Source organism: Odontesthes bonariensis, chromosome 9 (genome assembly GCF_027942865.1).
Source record: "Odontesthes bonariensis isolate fOdoBon6 chromosome 9, fOdoBon6.hap1, whole genome shotgun sequence".
NCBI lineage: Eukaryota > Metazoa > Chordata > Actinopteri > Atheriniformes > Atherinopsidae > Odontesthes > Odontesthes bonariensis.
The window spans coordinates 17,866,949-17,892,676 of record NC_134514.1 but is presented as its reverse complement, the minus strand read 5'-3'; the positions used below and the strand labels follow the sequence as shown (position 1 = coordinate 17,892,676).

Genomic DNA, 25,728 nt, shown 5'->3' with positions numbered 1-25,728 from the left:
TAATCTGAATATAACCTAAGTTTGTGCTGCTTACTTAGAGTGGTCCAAAATGTATAAAAAAAATAATTCAATTAACGACAATATATCAGGTACAGTTGCATCTAAATAACAAAACTACAGTTTAGTGTTATACTTAATGTAAATAAATATTTTCATGGTTTCATTATCAAACCATTTTTTTGGGGTGTGGCTTTTATTAACGAGTAGTTACACTTTAGTTACATAGTTGGAAAGTTGTGTATTTGTACATTTAATTCACTTGGCAATATTTTAGTAGAAAGGTGTAAAAAAAAAAGAGAAAGCAGGGCTTTTTCCTTTCATTTTAATGCCAAACGAATTGGAAGAGTGTTGACATTTGTTGTTAGGAACATCAAAACATCAAAAATGGCAAAAAACAAAGCATTCAGTCAGCACCTGAACAACACAGGACCAGACATGTTATAGGATGAAAGAATAGATCATTTTGGAACAAAATAGTCCTTTAGAAATAACAAAACAGGCATTCACTTAGCAACAAAAAAAATATTAATAATCTAAGCTCAGTGTGAGTCCAGTTTAAATCTGCTCTGTTCGTTCGCAGGAATTTGATTGGATGCAACTCGCACCCATCCATCAGAGTCTCGAGTGGTTCCAGGCAAAACCCTGTGAAAGTATAGGTCAATGCTGTTCCTGAATTCATGCATTTAATTTCATTTGAATAAGATGGCAGAGTAGTAAATGAGTATAGGACAGTGCTTCCATCAGCCTGCAGGGAATGACTGATAATTATACTCACTTGTCGCTAAGCATGCAATATACATTTCTACATATTAATCCTAGTTGTAGGATTTCACTTAAACATGCCAGTGTGGTCTTACCAAATAATTTGATGAAAAACAAACTTTATAGGAAATTAACGGCTCTGGAAGTTATTACAGCTGTTCTTTTATATTCCTCTTTCCATCTTCCATTCACAAAAGCAGCACAGATGGGAGCCACACAAGCAAGTTGATTCAAAGAGGAGAATCAATATGTTTTGTCATTATAATCAACTTCACCTGATTTTGACCCCAATACCTTCTCACTCGCTTTTCTCCCAGTAATGTCCCTGTCAGATTAAACAGGCTTTTTAAGTAATTACTTCCTGTTGAATTACCTGATTTGGAATAAATGGGACGACCTCATTCGTCCCTGCTGTTGTACAATAATTCACACAATTAGAAATTGGCTTACTCGTGTATACCGTACAGATTTAATAGAGCAAACAGTGTGTAAATCTCAGATCACATTATGTTTATCATTTAACAATTGCAATATAATAGTAATTATAAGATAATTATAAGATGCTTAAAAAATCTTTAATGTGCTGTTTTAAGCTTCTTAGCTAAAGCCCCACTCAAAAGTAAGAGAATCACTAATGTTTCCATTTTACTGTAATCCTTCAATTCACATTGGTTTCACCAATAATCCAGTCATATCTAACATTCATTTTCTAGGAGCTGCACTATTTCCCATTTTTCACAACATTGGGCTACATTTAGAGCTCTGTGTCCAGAGGAGTCTTGCAGGTTCCCATCAGCTCCATTCAGCAGCAGAGCCTTTACTATGGGCACACAGCCATGCTGGGCAGCCAGGTGTAAAGGTGTCTTCTTTCCTGAATTTACCGCATTGACATCTGCATGATGTGATATCAGGTGGAGGACACAGGGGAAGCTGACACTGGTACAGGCAACATGCAGTGGTGTCCATCCCTCACTGTCCTCTGTGATGTTTGGGTCGGCTCTGGCTGACAGAAGTTTAGCCACTACTTCTGGCTCGCTGTGGTGGCAGGCGAGGTGTAGAGGAGTCCATCCATTCTGACCTTTTGAATTTACACAGCCACCCTGACCCTCCAGCTGAACCACCACAGCCTCATGTCCTCTTAGAGCAGCCAGGTGCATGGGAGTCCAGCCTTGGAGGGTCTGGTTGTTGGGGTTGGCCTTGTGTGATAGCAGCTGCCTGCATATACCTGTATGACCCTTCAGGGCAGCCAGGTGAAGTGCTGTGAATCCTTTGCTGTCAAGATTGTCTGAGTTTGCACCACTGTTCAATAGCTGTCTGACTACACGGTTATGGCCTTGCTCAGCTGATAAGTGAAGTGCAGTAGACAGTGAGTGGTCAGTGCCATTGGGATCTGCTCCATGAACAAGGAGGAGCTTAACAATATTCAGATGCCCGTAGCAAGAGGCTAGGTGGAGCGGTGTCCTCCCTCGCACCTTCTCCCGCTCGACAACAGCTTCCTCCGACAGTCGTGAGAGCAGAAGGCGCACCACTGTTTCATGGCCATTCTGGCACGCTAGGTGGAGTGGCATCCAACCGTCTTTTTCCTGGGCATCTGCCACAGCTCCTTTGTCTAAAAGGAGACGAGCACTCTTGTCATCATCATTCTGAGCGGCAAAATGAATCGGTGTCCACTGGTCTTCATCTCCTTGGTTTGCATCTGCTCCATGTTCCAGCAACAAAGAGACGATGTCATGAAATCTGTTGAATAGAAGTTTCATCCAGGAACCATTAGACTTTAAACCAAGAGTTAAATCCTTTTCACAATACAATTATTCGCTCTCTTGGAGTAAGCAAGAAAAATACAAAACCGGGGAGAACAGAAAAAATCCCCTTGTAGTTTTCATATACAAATGTGAGTTTGATCGGGCTTATATTCTGGGTCTCAACTCGAACAACAACTTTTCTGTGTCACTTGTAAAATATAGGCTATATATTCTTTTTACAATATTGTCATACAGACCTTTGAAGAACAGCAATAATAAGAGGAGTATGACCTCTGGCAGTTGTACAGTTGACCTCAGCACCCAGACTGAGGACATGCTTGACACTTTCTGAATCACGGCTGGCTACTGTGTAGTGAAGGAGGCTCTTTTGGCCTGAAAACTCTGTGCATGCATGTTCTCTTCTTACAGAATGCCTGAAACTACTAAAGTCCTTTTTGAATAGGAGAGACAGAATGCCATCGTTCTTGTGTCGGCCATCTGTGAAATAAAAACAGAAATGCTGATCAGAGTATGCATGCTGGAAATGTATTGTAATGAATTTGGCTTTGTTAATGTTGGTAGTGCCAATTTTATTGTGTAAAATATTTGCAGATGTATGAAGTGAGGTGTGGGTGTGAAATGAACGGACTATACATCCAGACTTTTATATTATGAGACAATATAGGGACAAACAGAATGTGTTATGATCTATGTATTCAAGGCTTAAGTCGACATTCCAGTAAAAAAGTATTCTATATGTTTATTATTCTCTCTGCTCCATAGTTTTTTTCTGCCTTTGGTCTGATGGTATAACACGTGATATGCTTGAAAACAACAATCACTGTTTTCATGCAGATGGAAAAAATTTGATTTGATTTGACTTGATCTAAGAAATTAGTTTTTATGCCTAAGCGAGTAAAAGCAAAAGTTTAGTTTACAACTAAGTAAAGTCTAGAAATTACACATGGAAGGTAAACTCATCCAGCTTCTTTAATGACAATTTTAACCCTTTTTTTTAGCTGTTTAAACTCAATAAACACCCCATGACATATGATTCCCTCTTGCTCAATTCTTGTGTTTACCTGAAGGAAGATCAGGCGTCTCAGGCAAAGTGATCTATAATAGAAAAGACAGAGGGGACAAATTTGATCATCAATCAGTGTGTGAGCATGGAACATCAAGGGCTCTTAATTCTAATTGTTGACCAATTCATACTTAAACAGCTATTAATAACACTTTTAGAAAGAAACAAACAAAGAAACAAAGAAACAAAGAAAGAAAAGGCTCACTTGAGGCTTAACAGACCAAAGTTCAAGGCGAAACCAGTAAGGTCAGACCTTAGATCCCCACAGCACTGGCAGCCCTCCAGCGCAAACTTGTGTGTGGGTTGATGAGAATAAATCTCACTCAAACATCTTGCCAACATTTTACTCTTAAACAACACTTTACCTGTACCTAGAATATCACCAATGAGGCACTAGCTTGAACTGTATCGCCTTTTCCCGTCTTTAAAGCTACCCTTAAAGACTGGATACAGCACTGCACCGCACAAGCAGAGTATCAAGTAGAGCTAACTTTATGTTCTGGAGAGACGAGCCATGGATATGATTTCTGCCCCATGTCCCCATTTTTGTGACAGTGGCTTGGTCCTGGGATTTTCAAGACATCATTCAGAGTTTCTGTTTTCCTCACAGTATCTGAAAACAAAACAGCAGGTAAGAACTGTTTAGAGTACATCTATTAAAAACAAATGTTTTACTGCTTTTTATAAATAAAAAGGACTCCATTTGTATTCACTAACATAACTCCTTGCACTGTATTGTAAGGGCTTGTAAAATATTATGTAAAAGATTAAATCTCACTTAAATGTATGAATTTCCTCTCCACCTCTGCACTAGAATGTATTTTCAAAAGACTTGATTTTTGCATGCAGGGCAAAATGTGGCAATATGGATGTAGTTTTGTCTATTTAAGAGAAAGTGGGTCAAAACAGGATAAAGTGCTGTACTGTTGTTTTTGGCTACATCTTAACAGCAGACCTGCAATATGATAATTTAACCATTCTAATGAATAAAAAAAGAAGAAAAAGAAAGAAAAATAGCAGCCTGCATTCAACTCTTCTGAGGCAGTTTTTCATGTGACCACTGTACCTGAGAACTGTGGCCTCATCAAGGGGTTCTGGTCCCAGCATTGTTTCATGATGCTGATCATCTGATCACACTCATGGGGCCTCTGATCGGCAATCATCTCCAAACAAGGTCTCTTAGCTTGTGACACCTGCAGGAGCACTGTTGTCACACTGCAACCTACATCCAAAAAAAAAAACAGTTGTCAGAGTAAACGAAGAGCAGCCACCACAGCTAGGCAGAACGCGTTTTTTTTTCTTGTATTAGCTCAGTTTTAAAACATTTGTCGGGCACCAACGCATTGATTTGGTTTATGAGGACAAATGATCTTGTCAGCAACAAACAGGTTGAATTTCTCATTCCTTGTTGTTTTAAATCGGTTCAACACAAAACATATAGCATGTTAATTTAGAGTCACATCTGCATCATTATACAACTGGGATGTGTTTGCCTCAATGAATTAAGTGAAGTTGACCATCTCCTTGCTTAGGCTTTATATATTGAGGAGACCAACATTTTGTAGTTTAAATTGTGCAAAAAGAGTGAGTCACCCGACAAAGTCTGGGATTAAAGGAGTAATATAGTACTGAGAAAACTAATGCGAGCGGTAGGAACTCAGACCATGAGAACTGATAAGAAAACCTAAGCGGTTGCCTTTCAAACAGCTCATAGCTCTCTCTTTCATGGATAAAACCAGCCAATTTTGACTCTGATCTTATCCCTCTCTTTGTGGAAGTCTTTGCAACTAAAGACGGTGTGTTTAGTTTAGGAAATGCTACTACATTGGTTGCAGGTCGAGATAGCTGTGTGTGTTAGTGTTGTTGTGTGTTTGGGCACATGTGGCCAGATTGTTTTGTGATAACAGGGAGGTTATAAGGAGAAAATATGAAGCACAAGAAGCAGGGAAATGTGTGCTCTGGTAAAACATCAATACACAGCTTTATCGTCTCATAAAAAATAGCTGTCTACCCCTGTATTATGGTACTTTTCTTTCACTTGTCATTGTTCAGTAAATTGCAATTCCAAGTGTCAAGCACTTCAACAGCAATTGTGATTCATTAAGTACTTTGTGTCTGTTCGAATCTTAACCACAAAGATTTTTAGTTCAGTGAGCTTACAAGAAAAGGTTGGAAACAATATATTTCACAGAACTGTATTGATTATTTTGTGTTGTAGTTGTTGTTAAAAGTCAGTTGCTAAAATTACTCTAAATTGTCCTTAGGAGTGAGTGTGAGTGTGCATGGTTGTGTGTTTTGTTTGTCTCTGTGTGGCCCTCTGATGGACGGCCGACCTGTCCAGGGTGTGCTCTGGACCCCCGCGACCCTTAATTGGAGTAAGGTAAGGTTGGTATAGAAAATGGATGGATGGATGGATTTCATTGAAAGCTTTTAACTTACTCCAGGAAGGCAAGAAGGACCTTGTGGGACCCGAGGTGTACTGTGAAGTGAGATCAGAGTCTGACTTTTCAGTGTCATATTGGTGGTACTTTTGGCTAGAGCACCACCCTATGTGGTCAATATAACAGACAACGTCATATCAAAACAACATTTAAATGTCAGGCAGAAGAATTGAATCTATGTTGATGCCTGACATTAACAACAAATTAAAAGTGCCTGTAAGTGCCTGTAATTGGCAATAAATAAAAGTCTGACTTTTGTCCTATATTGACAATATGTCAATATTGATTAATACATCTTCTAAAGGCATAGTGTGCAGGATACTGGGATAATATTAATTAAATGTTGATTTTTCAATCATGATTTGTTGACATCTTTTTACCATTAAATCTCTTGAAAATTTGATCTACCATGAATTTTCAACCTAAATCAAAAATCAACCTTATTGTCTCACTGTTGAATAAACAAACAACTCATCAACAAAACAGATAGAGATTCTTAGCTGAGGGAATACATAATATATGCAAACCTGTTGGGACTTTACAGTTGGCAGTTACAGTACTGCAAACGGTTGCCTTTTGGCGATGTTGCCATGGAAACCTGCTTGCAAGTTGATGCAGTAGAAATATGTTTTGTCTGACCAGTTTGTTTGACACAGAAAATTGACTGTTTTTCGAAAAATTGATCGGCTTTCATTCCTGACACGATATCAGGAAAATCATTTCCCACATTTAATTTGATCAAAACTATGAGGGACTGTTACTTAAACGCCATTGTGGGACAGTGTCAGAACTAAATTCACTTCTTGATCATCATGTTTCAATGCATCCAGTTTAAAGCACTTTAATTTGAAGGTGTCATGTGACACATAAATAGCAGCAAATAACACATAAACACCCTCCTTTTGGAGCACTCAGCTAACAAAGAAGGTGAAACCCATTTTTTTGAAAGCCTCTAACTTTGGCTTTGGTTTTGTCCTGCCAGCTGATACATGGAGACCCTATCTCGTGATTAATCTTGTGCTTTATCCTTTGAAAAAAGGATTTGCTTTTTAAAAAAAGAGGAGCTGACAAGGAGGAAACTAGAGGTCTAAATTCTACTAAGGCTGCTCAGGTAAGTGGAAACAAGTGTGCAGATGAGTGGCGAGCTTAAGACTTGAAAGAAAGAAACTGAAGATCTCTGGCAGATGGCAAGGTTATCAAGAGGAATGGATACAAATTAAGACATGTCTGATTGACCAAATGCAAATTATGATGACAGCAACCTTAAAGCGCCAAGATTGGCCCTGGCTACAGTATAGAAAATTGCACTTGCCAAGTTTAATTTCTGCTGCAACAAAAAGGGTAGAAAAAAATTCCCTTACTCTCTATAGAGTTTATTTTAAGAAACAGATCAACAGGGTGATATGTGTGCACACACATCCATGTTGCTTTCATTATATTACAATTAAATACTGTATGCCCATTATTAAACTACTTATAGGTTTGGTCTTTTTTTGCCATGTATCTTATGCTCTGATTCATAAAAATGAGAAAACCTTAGGTTACTTTGATTATTTTCCATGTCTTTGAATCCACAATGCCAGAGTAAAAACATTAAGAGCTCTAAAAAGAATAGATTTGTAAAATTTCTCCTTCAACCGGCATTTCATGAAAAGAAACATTGAAAGTCTGTTCAAGAAACCCTGATGAAAAACGCCCGTATGCCTCTGCTGTTTAAATTATCATGTTGAGTGTTACATGACTCCTGGCTGAAGCAACACATATAAATCTGTTTGAGATGGAGATGTGATTGTCATGTCCATGGGGTTTTTGCCATGTTTTTTGTTCCTGTTTAGTTCTTAGATCCTTTAGTTTTCTGTCATGTCTTTAGTTTTCAAGCTCATGTTTAGTTTTTAGTTTTGCCATGTTTTAGTTTTCCCTCATGCCTTAGTTTTCTAGTCCAGGTCCGGTACTTAGTTTAGCCATGTTTTCCCCATAGTTTCTGTTGCTTTGCCATCACCTCATTCACTTCACCTGTTTTCCCCCTCAGCTGCACTCACTCACCTATCACTCAGTCAGTATTTAGTTTCCAGGTTTCCTCATTGTTTTTGCCAGATCCTACCCGTCAATATCCCTCATGCCATGAAGTTAAGTATTTCATGTCAAGTCAAGTTCTTTGTTTTTTCTTAGCCATAGTAATGTTTTGTTTTTCCACAGTTAAGTTTTTTGTCATCCGGCTCAGCCGCGCTTTTTGTTAATCCCTGTTTTTTTGTGAAATAAATAATTTTTCTTTTTACACCTTTGAGTGTCCTACCCAACCCAACCAAACCTGACAGTGATGCATTTTAAATGTATTAATTCCTACCTGCATACGGTTTCTGCTGAGTCATGATCTCCCACATCACGATGCCAAAGCTGAGATCAAAACAAAAAGAGGCACTTCAGTTCTTATGCTATTTTTTTTTTTTTTTTACATGTTTCATAGAGTTTCAGTACTCTTTGTGACATTCCTCCTCTTACAAAATAGACATTGAGAAGAGTTTGTTGTGTTACTTTTTGACATCAAATAAAACACAGAATATAAAATGGATAAAAGGAGCGTTGGATCATAATGAAATATATAAAATATGCCCTTGTGACAAGTTGAGGATCAGAAATATGCAGCGAATAACAAGGTCACACTGACCAAATTATGGGTTGTGCACTGAATCAAGAAATGAAATGCAATTATTCTAATGGTGTACTTTCAAGAGTCCCCTCTGCAAGTCACCTGTAAACATCAAAGGTAGTTCCTGGAGAATCAGGGCTCTGAGTGAAGGTCTCCGGAGGAATGTAGCTTATGTTCCCTCTTGCTGTCAGACGCTCCACAAACACTTTCTTGCTCATGCCCTCCTCCCAATGGATTAAACCAAAGTCTGAAATCTTTTGACAATAAATTGCAATTATTGAATAGTACAGGATTATCGTATGTCTCGTATGTATTGTAAGTCTCTAAGGAGCTTAAATACTACAAAGATTTTGGTTTCAGTTACCTTAACATGAAGATGATCATCTAGTAGGATATTGGATGTCTTGAGGTTAAGATGGAGCAGTGGAGGTTTCATGCTGTGAAGGAAATTCATGCCCATTGAGACCTCATGAATCATCTGAAACTTCTTTGGCCACATCAGAGTGTGACTGGCAAGAAGATTGTTCAGGGATCCATTACTCATGTACTCCATTACTACAGCCTGTGCTTCGCTGCACAGTCCGTAGATGGACATAATGTACTTGAATTTCAGTTTGGCTATGTTGGACAACTCGTCTGTTATTTTTCTGTGATGGAAAAAAAAAAATGGTCAGTGAAGGGACATTACTTATTTGAAGTTTGACCAAAAGAAATTTTATTTCCTGCAGCAAACTTGTGCAGAGGCTGAAGAAACCAGAGATCTCTCTGGATTAAATCAAAGAACTTTGTGACAGCATGCTAAGAACCTGCAAGAGTTCTGCTTCTATCTGACAAAATTCATATCATTCATATCATACATATCATAATCAAACACTTACCTGTAAAAGTTATCAGCACACAAGGTTGTGTCAAAGCTTTTTAAGGCATATTGTTCCCGCCAGAGCTTAATCTTGACTTGGTACACCTGACCAAATCTGCATTCTGCTACCTTAATCCAATCAGCCTCAAATTCATCCTTCTTGAAATCCCTGAACTGCTCAGGGGATCCAGCTCGGCAATCCATGAGTACAAAGATCCTTACTCAAACAAACCCTCGAGTCACACTCACTCTCCAATTCTCCACATAAACAGGGTTTATCCTCCAGATCAATATCAGTCAGTGGCACCAAAAGACCTTGTGTCTCATGCAGGAAAAGAAAAAGTTTAGAACACAAATCAGAATGAGTGGCAGCTAGTTATTGGGTCACATAAAGACGAGGCTTTATCCTTGGTCTGTGGGAGGGGCTGAGGGTGAAACTTGTTTGCACTGCAATGTCGCACAACCAGTTTTTAGTTGTCACGACTGTTGATCTAAGTTTCAGTCTTCCATACTGACTGACTCTTAATTCCCCTCCAATGCTAAAGTGGACTCAAATTCCAAAGCAACAGATAGATTCAGCAGAACCTGCATTGGAATCAGTTATGATAGTTGATAAGATTGTGATCTGTTCTGTATATACAGTAGGTTAACTACCTAATGAACCATCCACTTCCTTCAAACTGCAGTTTAACAAGGTAGTTAACCCCCAAAAGCGTCGGTGGAAGCGCACAGTGGTGGGCAATTTGAAGTTGAGTTCATGACCATTTAGCTAACACCAGCTGGAGCTAGACGTCTGAAACTGTGTGTGTGTGTGTGTGTGTGTGTGTGTGTGTGTGTGTGTGTGTGTGTGTAGTCTCCTGTATGCTCCTACACAGCTGCACTAAATTATGCATATATAACTTCATATATAGACTGTAGTAAATCAAATTTATTCCTATAGCAGCAATACAGATTATAGTTAGTAAGACCAATGCCACACTTAAATATGAGTAAACTGCTGTCAAAGTCTGTTTTACAGGTTATGCTTTTACTTACATAACTTTAACTAAATTCTTCACAAAGACATGCAAGTGTTTTCTCTCTTCTTGTCAAATTTGTCCAGCAAGAGTAGATCGAGAAGTAGATTTCCCAATCTGCCAAACTGTGTCCTTGAAATTATTGCTAAACAGCTTTGTTTAGAACAGGTCTTTTCTGACATGATGTATTCTCTGCAAAGATTTGACACTGACCTGAATACTATCTGTTTTATCTGGGATACGCGGAGCTGTCAAAGCTTTACAAAACACTGTCTAAACATATTAGAATTACTTTGCTGTCATCACGCAATGTCAGGTTAAAGAGCAATTGTGTTTTCACTCTGGCAATAATCTTACAGCAAGTAAATCATATTCATACGGTTATGTTGTGCCTCTAAGAAATCTAGGCATTCATTATTGTGAACATGAAATATCCACAATCATGGAAGTCTTCAATATGCTAAAAACCTCCAGTAAGCGTAGCTGGTTTTACCTGCTTCGTGAGACACAGCTAAATTAATACGATTAGGAGTATTTGAACTCGTGTATCCAGGCTTATTGCAAGAAAAAAGCCATCATTTTATTTGTATTATCTTTACTGCCTCCTGGTTCAATTTGGCTGTTTTCAGTTCAAATTAATTATTGTCTTGTTCTGTCATGAAACAGGCTGTAATTCATTAATGATTAATAAAGATTAAATTCAAATGCAGCTTTGCTGTGAGCTGACTTTGAATGGCTTGTCCTATGGGGACTGATGTGTGAACCCTCTTTAGTTCTCACTGTGTCGGCATCATACATCTGACACCACAGATTTAATCTCCCTGCATCATTAAAGAAAGCTGTTTCTTGAGAGAAAAGCTTAAATTGCCTGTTTTTTTTACGATTGGATTAAGTTACAAGGGACCTTTTCCTAGAAAATGAGAAAACTAAGATCTCCTCTCTTACGTTCACTTTTATTCCAAACTTCTGTTCTATTGCACAGCTATATTCAAACACCATTCAGGCCTATTTACAGCTGAATTTCACAATGTGAAAAGGTGTCGCAATGTTAAAGATTGACAAGCTCACATTCACACACACACACATTTATACACAAACATGTTTGTGAATTCTTCCTGGGGGTCACAGCTAGCTTTGGCAGTCATAAAGACATTTGGGCCTTCTCCCTCTGGTTTTCTCTTTTCTAACACATAGACCATTTGGATTCATTATGGTTCCTGCTGAGAATAGGATGCAAATCTCCATCACAAACTCTGATTGTGTGCAACTCACACCAGGCAACTCTCCATCTCTCCTTGTCTTTGTCCAGCTTTCATATTCTGGAAATTTAAATGGGATTCATCAGGATTTCTGTTCATGATGTATTTCTCATGAGAGTGCAGCTACAGGTCAGGATGCTGCACTCATTTCTTTTCCTCGTCTCCTATGCTGTGAGCTGGCTCTTTGTTCGGGCTTTCATTCCTCAGACGCTGTTAGAAATTCTGATTAATAAGTCAACTTCAATAGGATTTCCCCTCGCTGCTTCCTTTAAATCTGCTGGTTCTTGCAGCAGGGCTGCGGTAGGGTAAAAAATGCATTGCCATGGGATGAGTTTATGTCTATGGCCTATATAGGTCTGTGCTGTCATTAGCCTTGTGAAACCCAAAATGCAAAAAGAGTTTAAACACATTATTATGAGGCTTTGCATGATTACATATTAATTACTTTGTCAGCACATTGCGGATCATTATGGTGGGCTGTCAGAGAGTTTTAGCTGAAATAAGAGGGAGCATGAGCAAAATAACCAATCTCTGAAACATGAAAGAGCATCACCATTAAATTGAGACGGATCTCTTTGACTTACAGCACTGTTTTTTCCCACAATATCACACAGCTACATTAACTCCTTACCATCTTAGGTGTACACCACATCTGCCCTGCAAATGTTTAGTTTTGTTTTTGTTTTTATAAATGCTCTTAATTTCAGAACCAATTTTTTGCAAAATAGTGATGCCCCAAACACCCAAATCAACTTGGGTGTTTGGGTGAATTTATCATTCACTGACAGCCGTAGTTTCATACTTCACTAACTCATGTTATTATTTAGGACAGACTCATGGATTGATGTTCCAGTGAAAACCAGGCAGTCGTGATCAGATTTCTGATCGGCTACCTGAGGGGAGAAGTCTGTCTTCATTGATGGAAGCCACATCTTGCAGGTCAGGCAATTGCATTAGCAGGCCTCACCACACTAGGTAAGCTGACTGGTTAGAGCTAAAGGCTTTTTCCATTGCCCCTCATGCTCTAATAGCCTAACTCGAATCTCTCTGATCCGTATTTTCTGAGCATAGACAGTTGCAAACATAAAATGAAATTAAATATTTAAAACATATGTATAATATGTAAGAAATGTGATTCAGGCTGCAACAGTAATTGGCTCTTGTGTATCTCTCCAGAGCGTTTAACATTTTTTACTCAAGTCCTTATAGTGTGAAGATATTTTCTTTCTTGTTTTGACACAGAATTATAGATGTGAGATGTATGTGAGACAGAGCAACGGCACGGTGAATCAGAGTCACTGGAGGCACAGTCTAGGATTTAACCTTTCAGGAACATTTCATAACATGATAAGATGTTAATCTTTGTGCACTGATTCAAATGCACTGTTTAACATGAGACCTATTTTAACATAGAACATTATCTCTTTTGTGTTGCCACCATGAATGGCACAAAGTATTTTTGGATAAACCTTAACTGCAGTTGGGAATTTGATTTAATTTCTGTAAAAATTATTTGAAATATGAATCAGTATCCTAACATTGCCTTAACCCTCATAGGGTCTTCGGGTCTGTGGGACCCATTTTCAGTTTTTAGCTTAATAAAAATGATACAAATAATAATTTTTTCAAACTAAGATTCATTGGCCTTGGCTCATTTTCTGTGAGGAACACAAATCAGAAAAAAATTTCAATGACCCCCCCCTGTATACCCCCCCTTCACATTTATATTACATACAGGGTCTTCGGTTCCACTGGACCCGGGGCATGTGAAAGTGTGGAAATCATAGGTCCTGTGCACTCATATTTTCCCTTACTCCTCTCTGGGCCGGTGTGTGTGTGTATGTTGGTAATTTACCAACTTTGTTGCAAAATTAGAGCACCCAACACTGTCTGAACCCAGATTCCCACACATTTCACCCTTGCACCCTTGTCTTGCGGGAACCAATTTTGGGGACCTGACACTATAAATAGCTCTGTCAGCGTGGTTCCATACCACAACTGATCAAGATGGCAAAGCGACTCTCTGTTCAGGCTGCCTTATAGTTGATAGTTGAAGAGACAGAGGGTGTTGATGGTGATGCAGAAGAAGTAGAATGTGAGGATCACCCGAAATGATCATGGACCATAATGCCACAAAAGGAGGGGTGGACAACCTCGATAAGCTGGTGACTGCTTACAGCTGCAAACAGAAGACCCTACGATGGCCTCTGGTGATATTCTTTGATATGTTGGATATCTCCTTGTACAACACCTTCGTCATTTGGATGTCACTGAGCCCAGAGTGTAATGGGGGAAAGCTGCAGAAGAGGCGTCTCTTTCTTGAGGAATTGGGGAAAATGTTGGTGAGACCTCAGATTGAGAGAAGACGACATCTTCCAAGAACCCCAATCTCTGCAGCCATTGTGAGGAGGATTCAGGGGGAAGATGATGGTGCCACATCCTCCCAAATTACAAAACCACCATCTGCAGAGCCTGAGGTAAGTGTTTGATGCTGTTGCAGTATAAAAAAATCATGTTTCTGAGAGAGAGAAGTGTTAGTAAAGATCCTTATCTTTTCATTATTCTAGATGGCCGACAACAACAAAAAGAAGCGCTGTGAAGTGTGTGGACCCAAAAAGAACAGAAAAACACAATATACATGCACCCAGTGCAAGAAGTACATATGCAATACACACACAGTGAAACTCTGCCACTCATGTGTGGTATAGTCTGGTATGAAAATAGCCATGTTCAATGGGGCTAATGTGTTGTTCAGACAGATGTTGTGTAAACTGACCTGACTGGGTTGAATATCTAATGAAATTCAAATAAATAACACTTGCTTCATTTGTACATTTGTTGATTATTTTCCAGTTATAACTGTTTTATGATGCATTTCCTTATTTTGTTACATTGTAATAAGAAATTAACAAAAACGAGTGGCATTTTTATTCATCAATTTAATTTAACAAAGGGAAAGGGAAAAAAAATTAACATATGTGTTGTTTATAATACTTGCAATGGAGTAAACATCTGCAGAGTATTTTAACAAAAAAAGGTTTGATTATGTTGAATTAAAAGCCCCAAAATGCAATGGGTCCACCAGACCCAACAGAACTCCCTGTGTAACAAAAAGACGAGGACCCTATGAGGGTTAAGCTACTTCTACCGGCATGCTAGTGTCAACAAGTGTGTTGCATGTAAGTCGTATTGCAACCTAACTCCTTTAATTTACTGTTGCATTAACTGCTGCTCTTCTCCCTTGTGTATGATTAGTTTACAAGATATTTCTGGGAGAGTATGCTTCAAGGGTCCCTCATTCCCTTGGTTAATATTACATCAGTACTGACTAACCCTCCTTTTGCATTGGGTCAAATTTGAGTTAAGACATCTTATCAATCTTATAGTCTTTTTACTGGAACAATGCTTAAAAAAAGATATATAAACCCAGTATAAAAAAAAAAATTCTCTCTTATTATTGATAATGTAAACCATACCCTGAACACGCTGACAAGTTTCTATAAGAGCCCATGCCAAATTAATTGATTACAGAGCTGGGAAACATGTTCTCGAGTTGACGTTATATGCTACATATAGGTGTGAAACATAAGACATGGGTCAAGTTCCTGATAAGTTCCATTCAGCTCAAAATATGTCCAATTTGATGAGTTGGGTTGTGTTTGAAAATGTTTTGTTTTCTTCAAATAAGAAGGCTACAATGTGTAGAGGTTCTATATAGCCACACTTAAACGTGGGAAGATAAGCCAGTGGGATAGATAAGCGAGGTAAAGGTGCACATTTTTACATTCTCTTCTTTAAGCCTTTCATAGTATTGCGCTTGGTTGTAAAGATGATGGGAATAAATCAGAAGAGTTTAATAGCTCACATACTCTCAACTCTTTGTGACTCACCCAGTCACTGCGTGAAGTGAGTGTTAGTGTTAGAATTTCAAAATTGTATTTTGGCTGTTCCTTGTCACCTTCAAAATATCTCGAGCTGAACCCTTGTTTGTGGAGTTCATCCAACTCTTCTTTTCACAGTTTCACCACTGCTTCCACAAAAGATCTTAGGTGAGCTTCTGTCTTCAACCTTTAATGGGAGAGTGTTTAGTGAAGTAAGAAACGTATGTGCTGATTTAGTTGTAATCGATAAATGTTTCTTCCCTAATGCCCTTAAAAATGGATGAAGGAATATTCTATGAGAGATAAATGCTTGAAAAAAAACAGCTTCTTTTGATACAAGTTGATTGTTAAAATTTAGAATTAGACCCTGGACATGTATTATTGATCAAGAACTCCTCTTAAGAGACATATTAAAATGAGTAAAACAACATTGTATCTATAGATACTGCTGTAGAGATCAAATTTATTTGTTACATTATTAAATGATACAAAATCACTGAACATCTATATGACTTGCAATGCGATATCTTATTACATATTGATGCAATAACAGACTTTGCATAGGTGTTGTATGTTCTCTTGTGAAGATGAATGCGATCCACATGACATTTTCCCTAAAAGATTTATCACAGGAGCTTAATGATGGTGTCAAGCCACTAATGCACACATGATATCAAACTATAATTAATGAGTTATCTGTCTCAAAGTGGTATACAAAGTGTATTGATTTCTTGCCACTAAGGTTAAATGAAGAGATCAGAGCAGCTTTTCTATAAGGGTATAATGTTTATTTTCAGTAAATGGTAACAGACTATTTATGGTTAAGTGTGAAATTTGACTGCAACAGCTGTGTCGCCTATGAGAGGAGGTTTGAATTGAATTGCTCCTCATTGTCTATTCTGCCCTATACCGGCTGATAAGACCGGTCGCTTCTGCTCTGTGGTTAATATGATTGACTGCTCCACTGTCTGTTGACTAATATAATTGTCTGCAGCTATTTTGGTGGAGACTTGATCAGTGTAATTGGCAGCAGGTCCTCCTTGGTCACGGTAAAATCAAGTCACCTCCTGGGTGAAGACAGCCACAGCAGGCTTGTGGTGGAGCTGCTGAGGGTAGCAGCCGGATTGCCCGGTGACGGTAGGCTAGCCACACCAACAGCAGCATCACAGTAACAAGAGACAAGCCGACCAGCAGGCTGACAATAACCAGAACCAGGTCCAACTCTGATTGATCTGAAAATCAAACAGAACAATAGCACGATGAGGCTGTCACAATGATTTTTGGTGGAATGTTGGAAAGAAAATACACTTCAGCCTGACTTCATTGGGTTGAAATGAAGTCAGGCTGTTCTTCATGGTATAGAATAGCTTTCTATGATAAACGCATAAAGAGCTACATATATGAATTTGCACACCAGGGTGACACATGATAACATGGCTCCTTTCTTCACCCTCTACTGATAAACAGCACAGTCATCTTTCATTTCCTGGACTGGAGTATCTCCTTTTCGTGGTCTGTTATCTCAGATTGATTGTTTTTGTTTTAAGGCCCAGTTAATAATTACCTATCTCCTCGGGGAAGGTAGAATTCTTCTCTTGTTTCAACATAGGCCCAAAGGATATGCGATTTCTAAGATTGGTGACAATAGCGTCTGAACCCTCTGAAGGAAAAGTGCTCCTCTGCTGAAGGCACTGCTGTAAAAAAAAACAAGGAAAAAAAAAAACCAGTATGAAAAATGATAAAGTAGCTAACAGGTAATTAACTTCTTGAGGGAGGATGGTTTTTGTGCTTATCATCAAAGATAGTAGGAACAAAGCACAGAAATATACTAGTGATTGAAATACACCATGAAAATTTCTAAAAACCTGTTTTCCTTTGTGGTATTTTTTATGTGGATAAAAGGGCAGTTGTAGAAACCTCTTCAAATACAGAGCTGGAAATAAGAGTTTAGCCTGAAGGCAAAATTTCTTTTAATCTAAGTGACACATTTTGATATGAAGCTGATCAAACAGAGGGGGGATTCCGTGTATTGCTCATAAGCTAATTCATATGCAAAGTGTATGAATTTAAAATGTAGACTGACACTAACCACTAAGGAAAAACACACAATTTCATGCAACAAAGGAAAAATGAATGAATTAATAGATCTGCACAAACACATTTTTGTATTACAATGGCAATTGTTAAAATTCACACATCCTAGCCTTGTGTGAGCTGTGCATTTTAAACATAAGTGAGCAAGTGCAAACACTCTGTAATGAATTGAAACTGACAGTTCTGCACATTTCAAATAAACACTCATCCCACAGTGACACTGGGTCAGGAGCACTTGGCATCACATTGTTACACATTGGTTAGCCCTTTAGCATAATTTTGAGCCCACTCGGTGTAACAAATTGCCAGCAGCCTTTGCACACAAGCCAATGCAGTAAGAATCCTTTCATTGTTTTCCATTAATATTATGACATGGTGTATTTTTAATCAAATCATGAACTTTTTCGGTTATTCATTTTATTTTTTCTATTTAGTTTTGGGGGTTTTTTTGGGCTGCATGATGGAGTAGTGGTGGTTCACTGTTGCCTCACAGAGTGAAGGTTCCTGGTTCGAATTAGGTCATCAGCAGTCATTCTGTGTGAGCTTTGCATGCAGGGATTCTCACCAGGTACCCCGGGATTCTTCCACCAGCCGAAAAAAAACATGTTCGGTTAAATCGTGATTCTAAATTGACCCGAAGAGAGAGTGTGAGAGTGCACGGTTGTTTGTCTCATTTGTCTCTGTGTGGGACTTGCGACTTGTCCAGTGTGCACCACATCTCTAGCAAATGGCAGCTGGGATAGGCTCCAACCCCACCTGTAACTATGAACTGCATTAAGCTGGTGTAGAAAATGAATGAGTGGATGTTTGCCAAAGGACATTTTTTTGCATATCTTTAAGACATCCGTGGATTTGATTAAATGGTTTTGGTGGCAATAGTTAATTCCCTCAAAAAGAGGATGTTGTCATTGTTATTCATTATGTCTGGTGATCTGCTTGGTAAGGATATTAAACACTGACAAAGTTCACATTTGGAGGTTGGAGCCATGGGGGAGGATTGAAACGTGGAATTTTAACACAGGAGACTGTTAATAATAATGTCCTTTAAGGAACTGTTACTGTTGACTTTTGTCTTTTTTTGTTTTTGTTTCTTCTTCCTTTTTTCATTTTCAGTCTTTGCTTGGTTAGTTTTAGAGACTAAAATTCCTTGGTTAGGTTTAGGTTTAGTTTAGAAAATATCATAGCACTTTTTAACCAATAGTTAACTTGACATATATCACACTCGACTAAGTCCAATAAGTCCTATAACGGTGCGTTCAGACCGGAATCTTTCGCGCGACATGATTACATACAAAGTCAATGCAAAGACTCGAATAGACGCGAATTTGAGCCGGCGGTGCGATTGACGGTTTTGAGGCGGTGCGAGTGACAAGACGCGAATTCGCGCAAGTTCAGAAAATCCTACTTTGGCGAAATATTCGCGTCACGACAGCCTATCAGCGATGAGATTCTGGACGACAGTGATGTGGAGACAGATGGACAGGCGCTCCGCAGCTGAAATGGAGTCGTGTCTGGGTCAGTGACATCATGCGGAGGTGCACTCAGCTCGGAGAATTTCACCGCCTTCTCCAGGATTTGCGTCTGGATGATGGCCGCTTCCAGCGGTATTTCAGGCTCACCAGGACCCAGTTTGATGACCTGCTCGGGAGGATCGGTGCCGTGGTATCTTGGCAGGACACCAACTACAGGTGCTCCGAAGCTGAAATGGAGCGCCTGTAGTTGGGGGCCTGCCGAGAGATCACGGCACCGATTATTGTGCGAGTTGAAAAAATGTCCTAAAAGGGTACTCTGTGTAAAATGTGACACCATGGGCAAGCACTCATATGTGAGAAGTCAGCACAGAGAAGAAGTTGGATGACTAGCCAAAGCACTGAATAAACCGACATGGTTGAGAACTTAGCGTTATGAAATACATAACTGTTGTGAGAACCTTTGAAGTACTCTTCAAAAATAGACATCTGAATAAGTCTTAAGAGTCTATCCTCTTCTTCAAATCCCTCTTACACACACCTGTCAAATGATTGCAAACAACGCCAAGATTTAGAAGCTGGTATCAGAGCATCGGCATCCTTTGCTGCTGATAAAAGTTGTTATTCTGTTACTTTTTCAAAGATTGTCTGTAACCTGCAAATATTCTAATATTATGACAGATGTTGTGGGCTGTCTTTTGACTGTCAGTCTTACCTCACCTTTTATAGCTATAGCAGTTTCTTTAGCCCGGCCTGATATTTTATACTTCTGAGACCATCTTTTGTCATTTTTAATTCAGTTAACTGATATATCCTTGCAATTTGTCCTTTACCTCTTACTTTATGCATTATTCACCCCAGCCTCTCCTCTTGCCTTCCACCTCATTCTATTCACAAGAGCCTGCTCACTCCTCGCCTGTCTCTGTGTTTTTACAGCGTCATACCCCAAGTCACTACATGTGAATTACTTTCAGTGGCTCACTCTTTCATTCTCAGGCATTCATTACACTACACTGAACCTGCTGCAATCTTACCCTTTCACAGTCAGAACGGTTCCTCGGGCAGACAGTGAGATCGCAGTGTAGGTACACTACTGAGTAATTAATCATTTGGAAGAGACTGATGGTGAAACTGGCAGTGGTTGACAAGGCACTGGGCAGCAATGTGATCCCCGCTGGCTCTGCTGCTAGCCTGAGGAACAACCACAAATGCATTGTATGAGCTTAAAGACATTTCTCTTGAAAGAAAAGTTAAACTTGGAAGACCCTGCTGATGAAAACTCTGTTGTTGCCAAAAGCCAAACCTATATTATAGAATAAATATGTATGCAGCAAGTGATTATAAACAATAACAATCTTTTAGTCTTTCACAAGATGAAATCTCAAGAGCAAACAAATCATGCTAGGTGAAGATCAGTTTACACCTTATGATGCTTTAACATCAGTACAATTAGTGATGCTGATGTTAAATTATGTTTTAGTTAGTTTACTCAGCATCTTTAAGAGATAAATCATTTTATTAAGATGCTCTTGGCTTTAATTCTTTCGTGGTTGTTCAATATACATTCCACCCAAAGAAGATACACTTACTTAAATTTTGAGTCACTGGTGTCACTGACTGTGCACTTATGCAGATACCTGTCCAAGTTTGCAGAAAAGCAATGAATTTCCATCTGTCTGGGTGACGTTGGCACAGAGAGATAACGTTCTCATGTTTACCAAGAATATTCAGCAAGTGCAACTGCAACTCTCTTTACTGATATGAATTTTACTGGAGGTGTTTCTTTTGTAAACACCTTTGTAAGCTGTGACAGACTGAGAACATTCCATTAGGGGTCATCACAGAAGTTAGAAATGTGTTGTTTTGTGCATGTGTTTCCATTCTATTCTTATTAACACAATGTTTTCTAAAGTCATTACATGAAATTTAAAACAGCCTACAATGAAAGATGCTTTTCCCACTATGTAACCCTGTAATTGCATGATTGAAGTCTTTCACCTTGAGATAAAAATACTGCACACTTTACCCCAGTTAACAAAAATAACTCTTGCATATTTCAGACTATCCTAATTACCTGGAGAAAAGGCAGCAGGTGGAGTTGGTGAGGTCAGGCTGAGTGTTGGGGGACAAGCAACAGGAAGTGACACCAAGGTTTATCTGACTGTTGTTTGTCTTCAGGTTAATAACAACTCTGAGGCTTCCAGGGGCTGGCACAGCATCACCAGGCTCTACAACCCCTCCAAGGTTCAGACTCATTTCTGCCGTGTAGTTCCCGCTGCCACACAGGTCATCTGAAACCTCAGTTACACTGGCAACAAATCGATATATTTGTAATTTGCAAAGGGAATGAGTGTTGATCTACATCATGTATCTCATAACTCTACAATATTATAGATTCTTACCTTCTTGACAGCAATTTCTTCATTTACTGCTACATGGAAATCAATCTGATGAAGATTGCATGGGATATGTAATTTGTAACAATGAATGCTTTGCTCTTGTGGTAAGCCTTAGCATGTAGGCCTTTGTTTTTGTTTTGTTTTTTCTGTTAAGCCTGCTAACAATTCAGGAAGCTGCCAAACAGCATCATGTTAACTGAAAAAAAGGTGCCACTGGCTGCTAGCAGCTCTGTAGTCAGCTCAATATGGACAGTGGTGCATTTGCTAAATGCTAATATGTTAGCATGATATGTAATATTACCTTATTAACCAGCTTTGTTTTCCTTGGTAACATGCAGACTTTTTGTATTTAGTCAGTAAATCAACCAGGAACTTTCTTAAAGGTCCCATGGCATGAAAATTTCACTTTCAGAGGTTTTTGAGCCTTAAAATGAGTTTCTCTAGCCTCCTTAAGTCACCCCAGTGAGTAGAAATTGCGAAATGTATTCACAGAGCAGTACAGCATTTCCTCCGTGTTTTGAACAGAGCGCCTCGAATTGTCTCGTTGACTCAAGGCTCCTGGCATGACGTCATGCCAGGATAGAGCTCATCAAAATTTCCCACCCCCTCTCTCCGCCACGCCCTCTGTCTCCACCCACTGCTGGTAAACTACCTGTATCTTACCCGCCCAACTCATGTGGAGTAGACCGAGACAGTTACTATACAGCAATGGCTTCCAAACGACTTTACCATGCGAAATGTACTGTGCCAGGATGTGAAGATGAAGAGAAGAATATGTTTCCGCTTCCATCCTCTGACCCTTTGAAAACGGAATGGCTCATTTCATTTAGAGGGACGGGTGCCCATGCATGTTCCAAAGAGCGTCAGTGTTTGCGCGACACATTTCAGAGGAATGTTTTCACAACCCTACACCTGAAGTTGAAGCCTGGATCAGTGCCAAGCCTTGCCGGTCCATCAGCTACCCACACCGATCAAGTAAGTCATAATTATTTGCTAGCCGCTAGCACTTTATGGGTGACAGCTAACTAGCCAACATTAGCTGTGGAGGTATTTATCCATGAAACCTACACTGCGCTACAAAACCAATACTCTGTTAAACTGGTTAGATTTGGAAAATTGGTTGTAAAACAAGACATTTGTCTTTTGACCAAGTAGGCCTATCTTACGTGTAGGGGACTACATAAAGCATGAATACTTCGGTAAGCAAGTCTAGTTATGTTCTGCGGCTAGATACGTCTGTTACACGGAAAATGACGCCCGACGATAACAATTCATATTTTGTAAGCCTTTCTTTAGATTGGTGACTTTATATTTTGAAAGCATTTGTTACGGTTTGGTGACTTTTTTTTTTTTTTTTTAAACGTCGAGTCGTTTCTGCGTCTTTCGTGTGTGATATGCGATCGGGTGTTGTGGCTGGGTGAAGGATGTTTAGCAAACGTTTGCTGACTTCCCTCGAACATACACCATTACGTATCTGTCAATTCGAACACAGTTTTACTTCAAATCTGTCGTGACTCGTCAGTTTATCACGAGTGTAACGCTCGGCTTTCGAACCATGAGATGTGTGCTCTCTGTCTGCATCAGGTTCACTCTTCACTGGCCAGCACATCAAGTGCTCACGTCCAGACATCCCGGACCAGGGATGCTGCAAGCCAGACTGACCCCATTGTCAATAGGACTGCAGCCACACCGAAGAATGTTGTCTTTCTCTATAGTGGAATGCTTTGCAGGTGAGATGTTTTACCTTGTAGTTGTTGAAAGTTTTTGTTGTCTGAAAGGTCATAATTAAGCCGAGTTTCTCCAGCACTATAAGGCACAAAACACCTAGACCAGGTCCCCTGAAAAGATTGTCTTGTGAATGTAATTTATATTTGATTTACCAAAAAATGTATACTTTTAGGGGGTTTTCAGATCACAGTTCCTATGAAACTTCACAATATATGAAAAGCTTTTTCCAAAATGTTTTATACCTACTTTCAAAAATATTGTTTTATTTGTTACTACCATTAAAAGCAGCATTTAAATGTTTCAACATGTTATGTAAATCTCAGCTGATATCACTTTCCTGATGCTTGAAATCAGATTTTAAAAAAAAAAGTAATGAGAACAGCTTCTATAGCATTTTGGAAAAGAGCTTTTCATATGCTTTCCCATGATGATGCATGTGTCTCTACCAGCTAACCCCCACCACCATGACAAATGAAAATTCTGTGGGAAACACTGTTTACACATTGTTTCTTGTACTTTCAGACTGTACTTGGCGGCGATCCACTTTAATGAAAATGCAAACCGACCACAGGCCCAGACAGCAGACGGTGTACCTCTCTTCAAAATCTCCTTTCCCAAATTCAAGAAGGGAGAATGCACAGTCAAACGTCAAAAGACTAAGCCAACCTTTGGTAAGACCTCAAAAGTTCAAGAATTCAAGTCTACTACTTTTGCCTTTATCAAATTTACTGAGGTTAATTCCAACAAATAGGAATACAAAAAATGTGAGAAATAGAAATCTAAACAAACATAAATATATATATAGAACAAATATAAATATATAAATAAACATTGAAATGTACAAATGACTAACTGAAATATACAAATGTTGTGCGTGTACAGTGTGTATGAATGTTCTGTGTGAAAGGGTATGTGGATGTCCTGATGGACCTAATTTTTCACATGCGAGGCAGTCTAAACCCGGTGCAGTGTCCTTCATCATCGGGGTACTCGGCACGGATACGCAGGACCACACAGGCAGGAATGACCACTCTGATCCGGCGACCCAAAAAGCCCCAGCACCACGCCACGAACTGCCTGTAGGCCAAATACCTGAAGCGCCTGGAAGAACAGATAGAAAAAAATGACACTTGCAGAGAATGTTGTTGTTCTTCTGTTATTGCTATGTTGTACATATTTACATATTCCTATGGATTATTCTTGATTGTGTTTTAATAATGTCTTGTAAATAAATCTACAAACACTCTTCATACTGTCTGCATAGTTGAATTATCAGGCTCTGTTGGGTGGGTGTACTGTAAACTCTATGTATGTGGCTATGAGTAATTATTTTACAACGCTTACCGATGGGTTCTTCTCAGGCGTAAACTGCCAAACAGGTAGATCCAAATGTTTACAGTGTTACCTGAGGGATCTCCATGCAGCATCTATTCTCCCTTTCTGTGGGCATTATCTCGCAAATTCCACATTGACACCTATTATTAAAAAAAAAAAGGCAGTGTAATGATATTCTGTTTTCAGGTAATGCCGGCAAATATAACAATGAAACATCTTTAGTGGCAAGTAAATGAGTTAACAGGTGAGCATGAGAATAATTACATGCTGGTCAGAATACTATCATGTTTTTTGCATGCCATAGGTTACTGTATAACTACATGGGCAACGCACAGCTGGCTGTTCCCAGTGAAGATAGGATACTAAAAAAGGTGTACACAGAAATATGTAGCATAAGTTTCACTTCGTGTAGTTACCCTTTGGATCCAGCACCTGGTCAGGATATGATGAGGTATGTTTTTTTTTTTTTTTTGTATATTATAGCATGTAAACCTTTTTGTCTAGAAAACTTGGTTATAAATCGCTCCCCTTATGTCAACACTGGGTGGAGAATCATTTGCATGTTGGCAATGTGTACTATGGGAAATACTTTGGCAGTGTTACTGTTGTACAATGCAAGGCGACATTGAGAAAGTTACTTGGTGTAGAGACTGGAGATGCCAGCAGCCATACTCACTAATGTTAGCACTGCAAATACGTGCCCACATTGCAAAATAAGTTGGGAACTTATACGTTTTGTAAGCAAAAATAATATTTTAGGTAGTCCTGATGTAGTGACTACAATTTCTGCTCTAATTAGGCTACCGTAGGCTAAGCCACTGCTAGTATCTGCGCACCTCAGTGGTTCGGACCGACCCAACCATAAACGTTTCCAGACAACATTTCAAACTCACCATTCTGAGACGTTTTGCTGAAGGCGCTGCTGATCTGCAGTTTGTTGCTGAACTGCCTGCGCCTCGGCTTCAGGGTCCGATTCCGGGTTGAAGGCGAAAGGTACGATGGTTTGCTCACC

General features: G+C 39.2%; 1 protein-coding gene and 1 long non-coding RNA gene across 3 annotated transcripts; both read right to left on the bottom strand.

Moving 5' to 3' along the window:
• Positions 1-205: 205 nt before the first annotated feature.
• On the bottom strand, positions 206-9,919 carry ankk1 (ankyrin repeat and kinase domain containing 1). 2 transcript variants are annotated; one of them, XM_075473458.1, is made up of 9 exons: positions 9,555-9,919; positions 9,041-9,323; positions 8,779-8,930; positions 8,374-8,423; positions 4,655-4,810; positions 4,080-4,201; positions 3,587-3,620; positions 2,762-3,002; positions 206-2,499 (listed from the first exon to the last, which is right to left on the bottom strand). In XM_075473458.1, exons 1-9 carry the CDS (start codon positions 9,737-9,739, stop codon positions 1,458-1,460), a joined length of 2,265 nt encoding a protein of 754 aa, XP_075329573.1. In that variant the 5' UTR covers positions 9,740-9,919; the 3' UTR covers positions 206-1,457. The 2 variants fall into 2 exon arrangements, with proteins under 2 accessions (XP_075329573.1, XP_075329574.1); XM_075473459.1 differs by having other exon boundaries at positions 9,041-9,113.
• A 14,115-nt stretch (positions 9,920-24,034) lies between these two features.
• LOC142388844 (uncharacterized) lies at positions 24,035-25,728 on the bottom strand. Its single transcript, XR_012770330.1, has 3 exons — positions 25,610-25,728; positions 24,726-24,856; positions 24,035-24,482 (listed from the first exon to the last, which is right to left on the bottom strand). It is a non-coding gene; the product is annotated as an uncharacterized LOC142388844 (long non-coding RNA).

What these genes read in the sequence shown, in the direction of transcription:
- ankk1 (XM_075473458.1), bottom strand. Translation starts at nt 9,739, where the DNA reads ATGGATTGCCGAGCTGGATCCCCTGAGCAGTTCAGGGATTTCAAGAAG. An exon ending in ACTACCTTTGATGTTTACAG is followed by an intron (nt 8,424 to 8,778) that starts GTGACTTGCAGA and finishes TTTTGATCTCAG; the next exon opens with CTTTGGCATCGTGATGTGGG. An exon ending in GATGAGGCCACAGTTCTCAG is followed by an intron (nt 4,202 to 4,654) that starts GTACAGTGGTCA and finishes TTTTGTTTTCAG; the next exon opens with ATACTGTGAGGAAAACAGAA.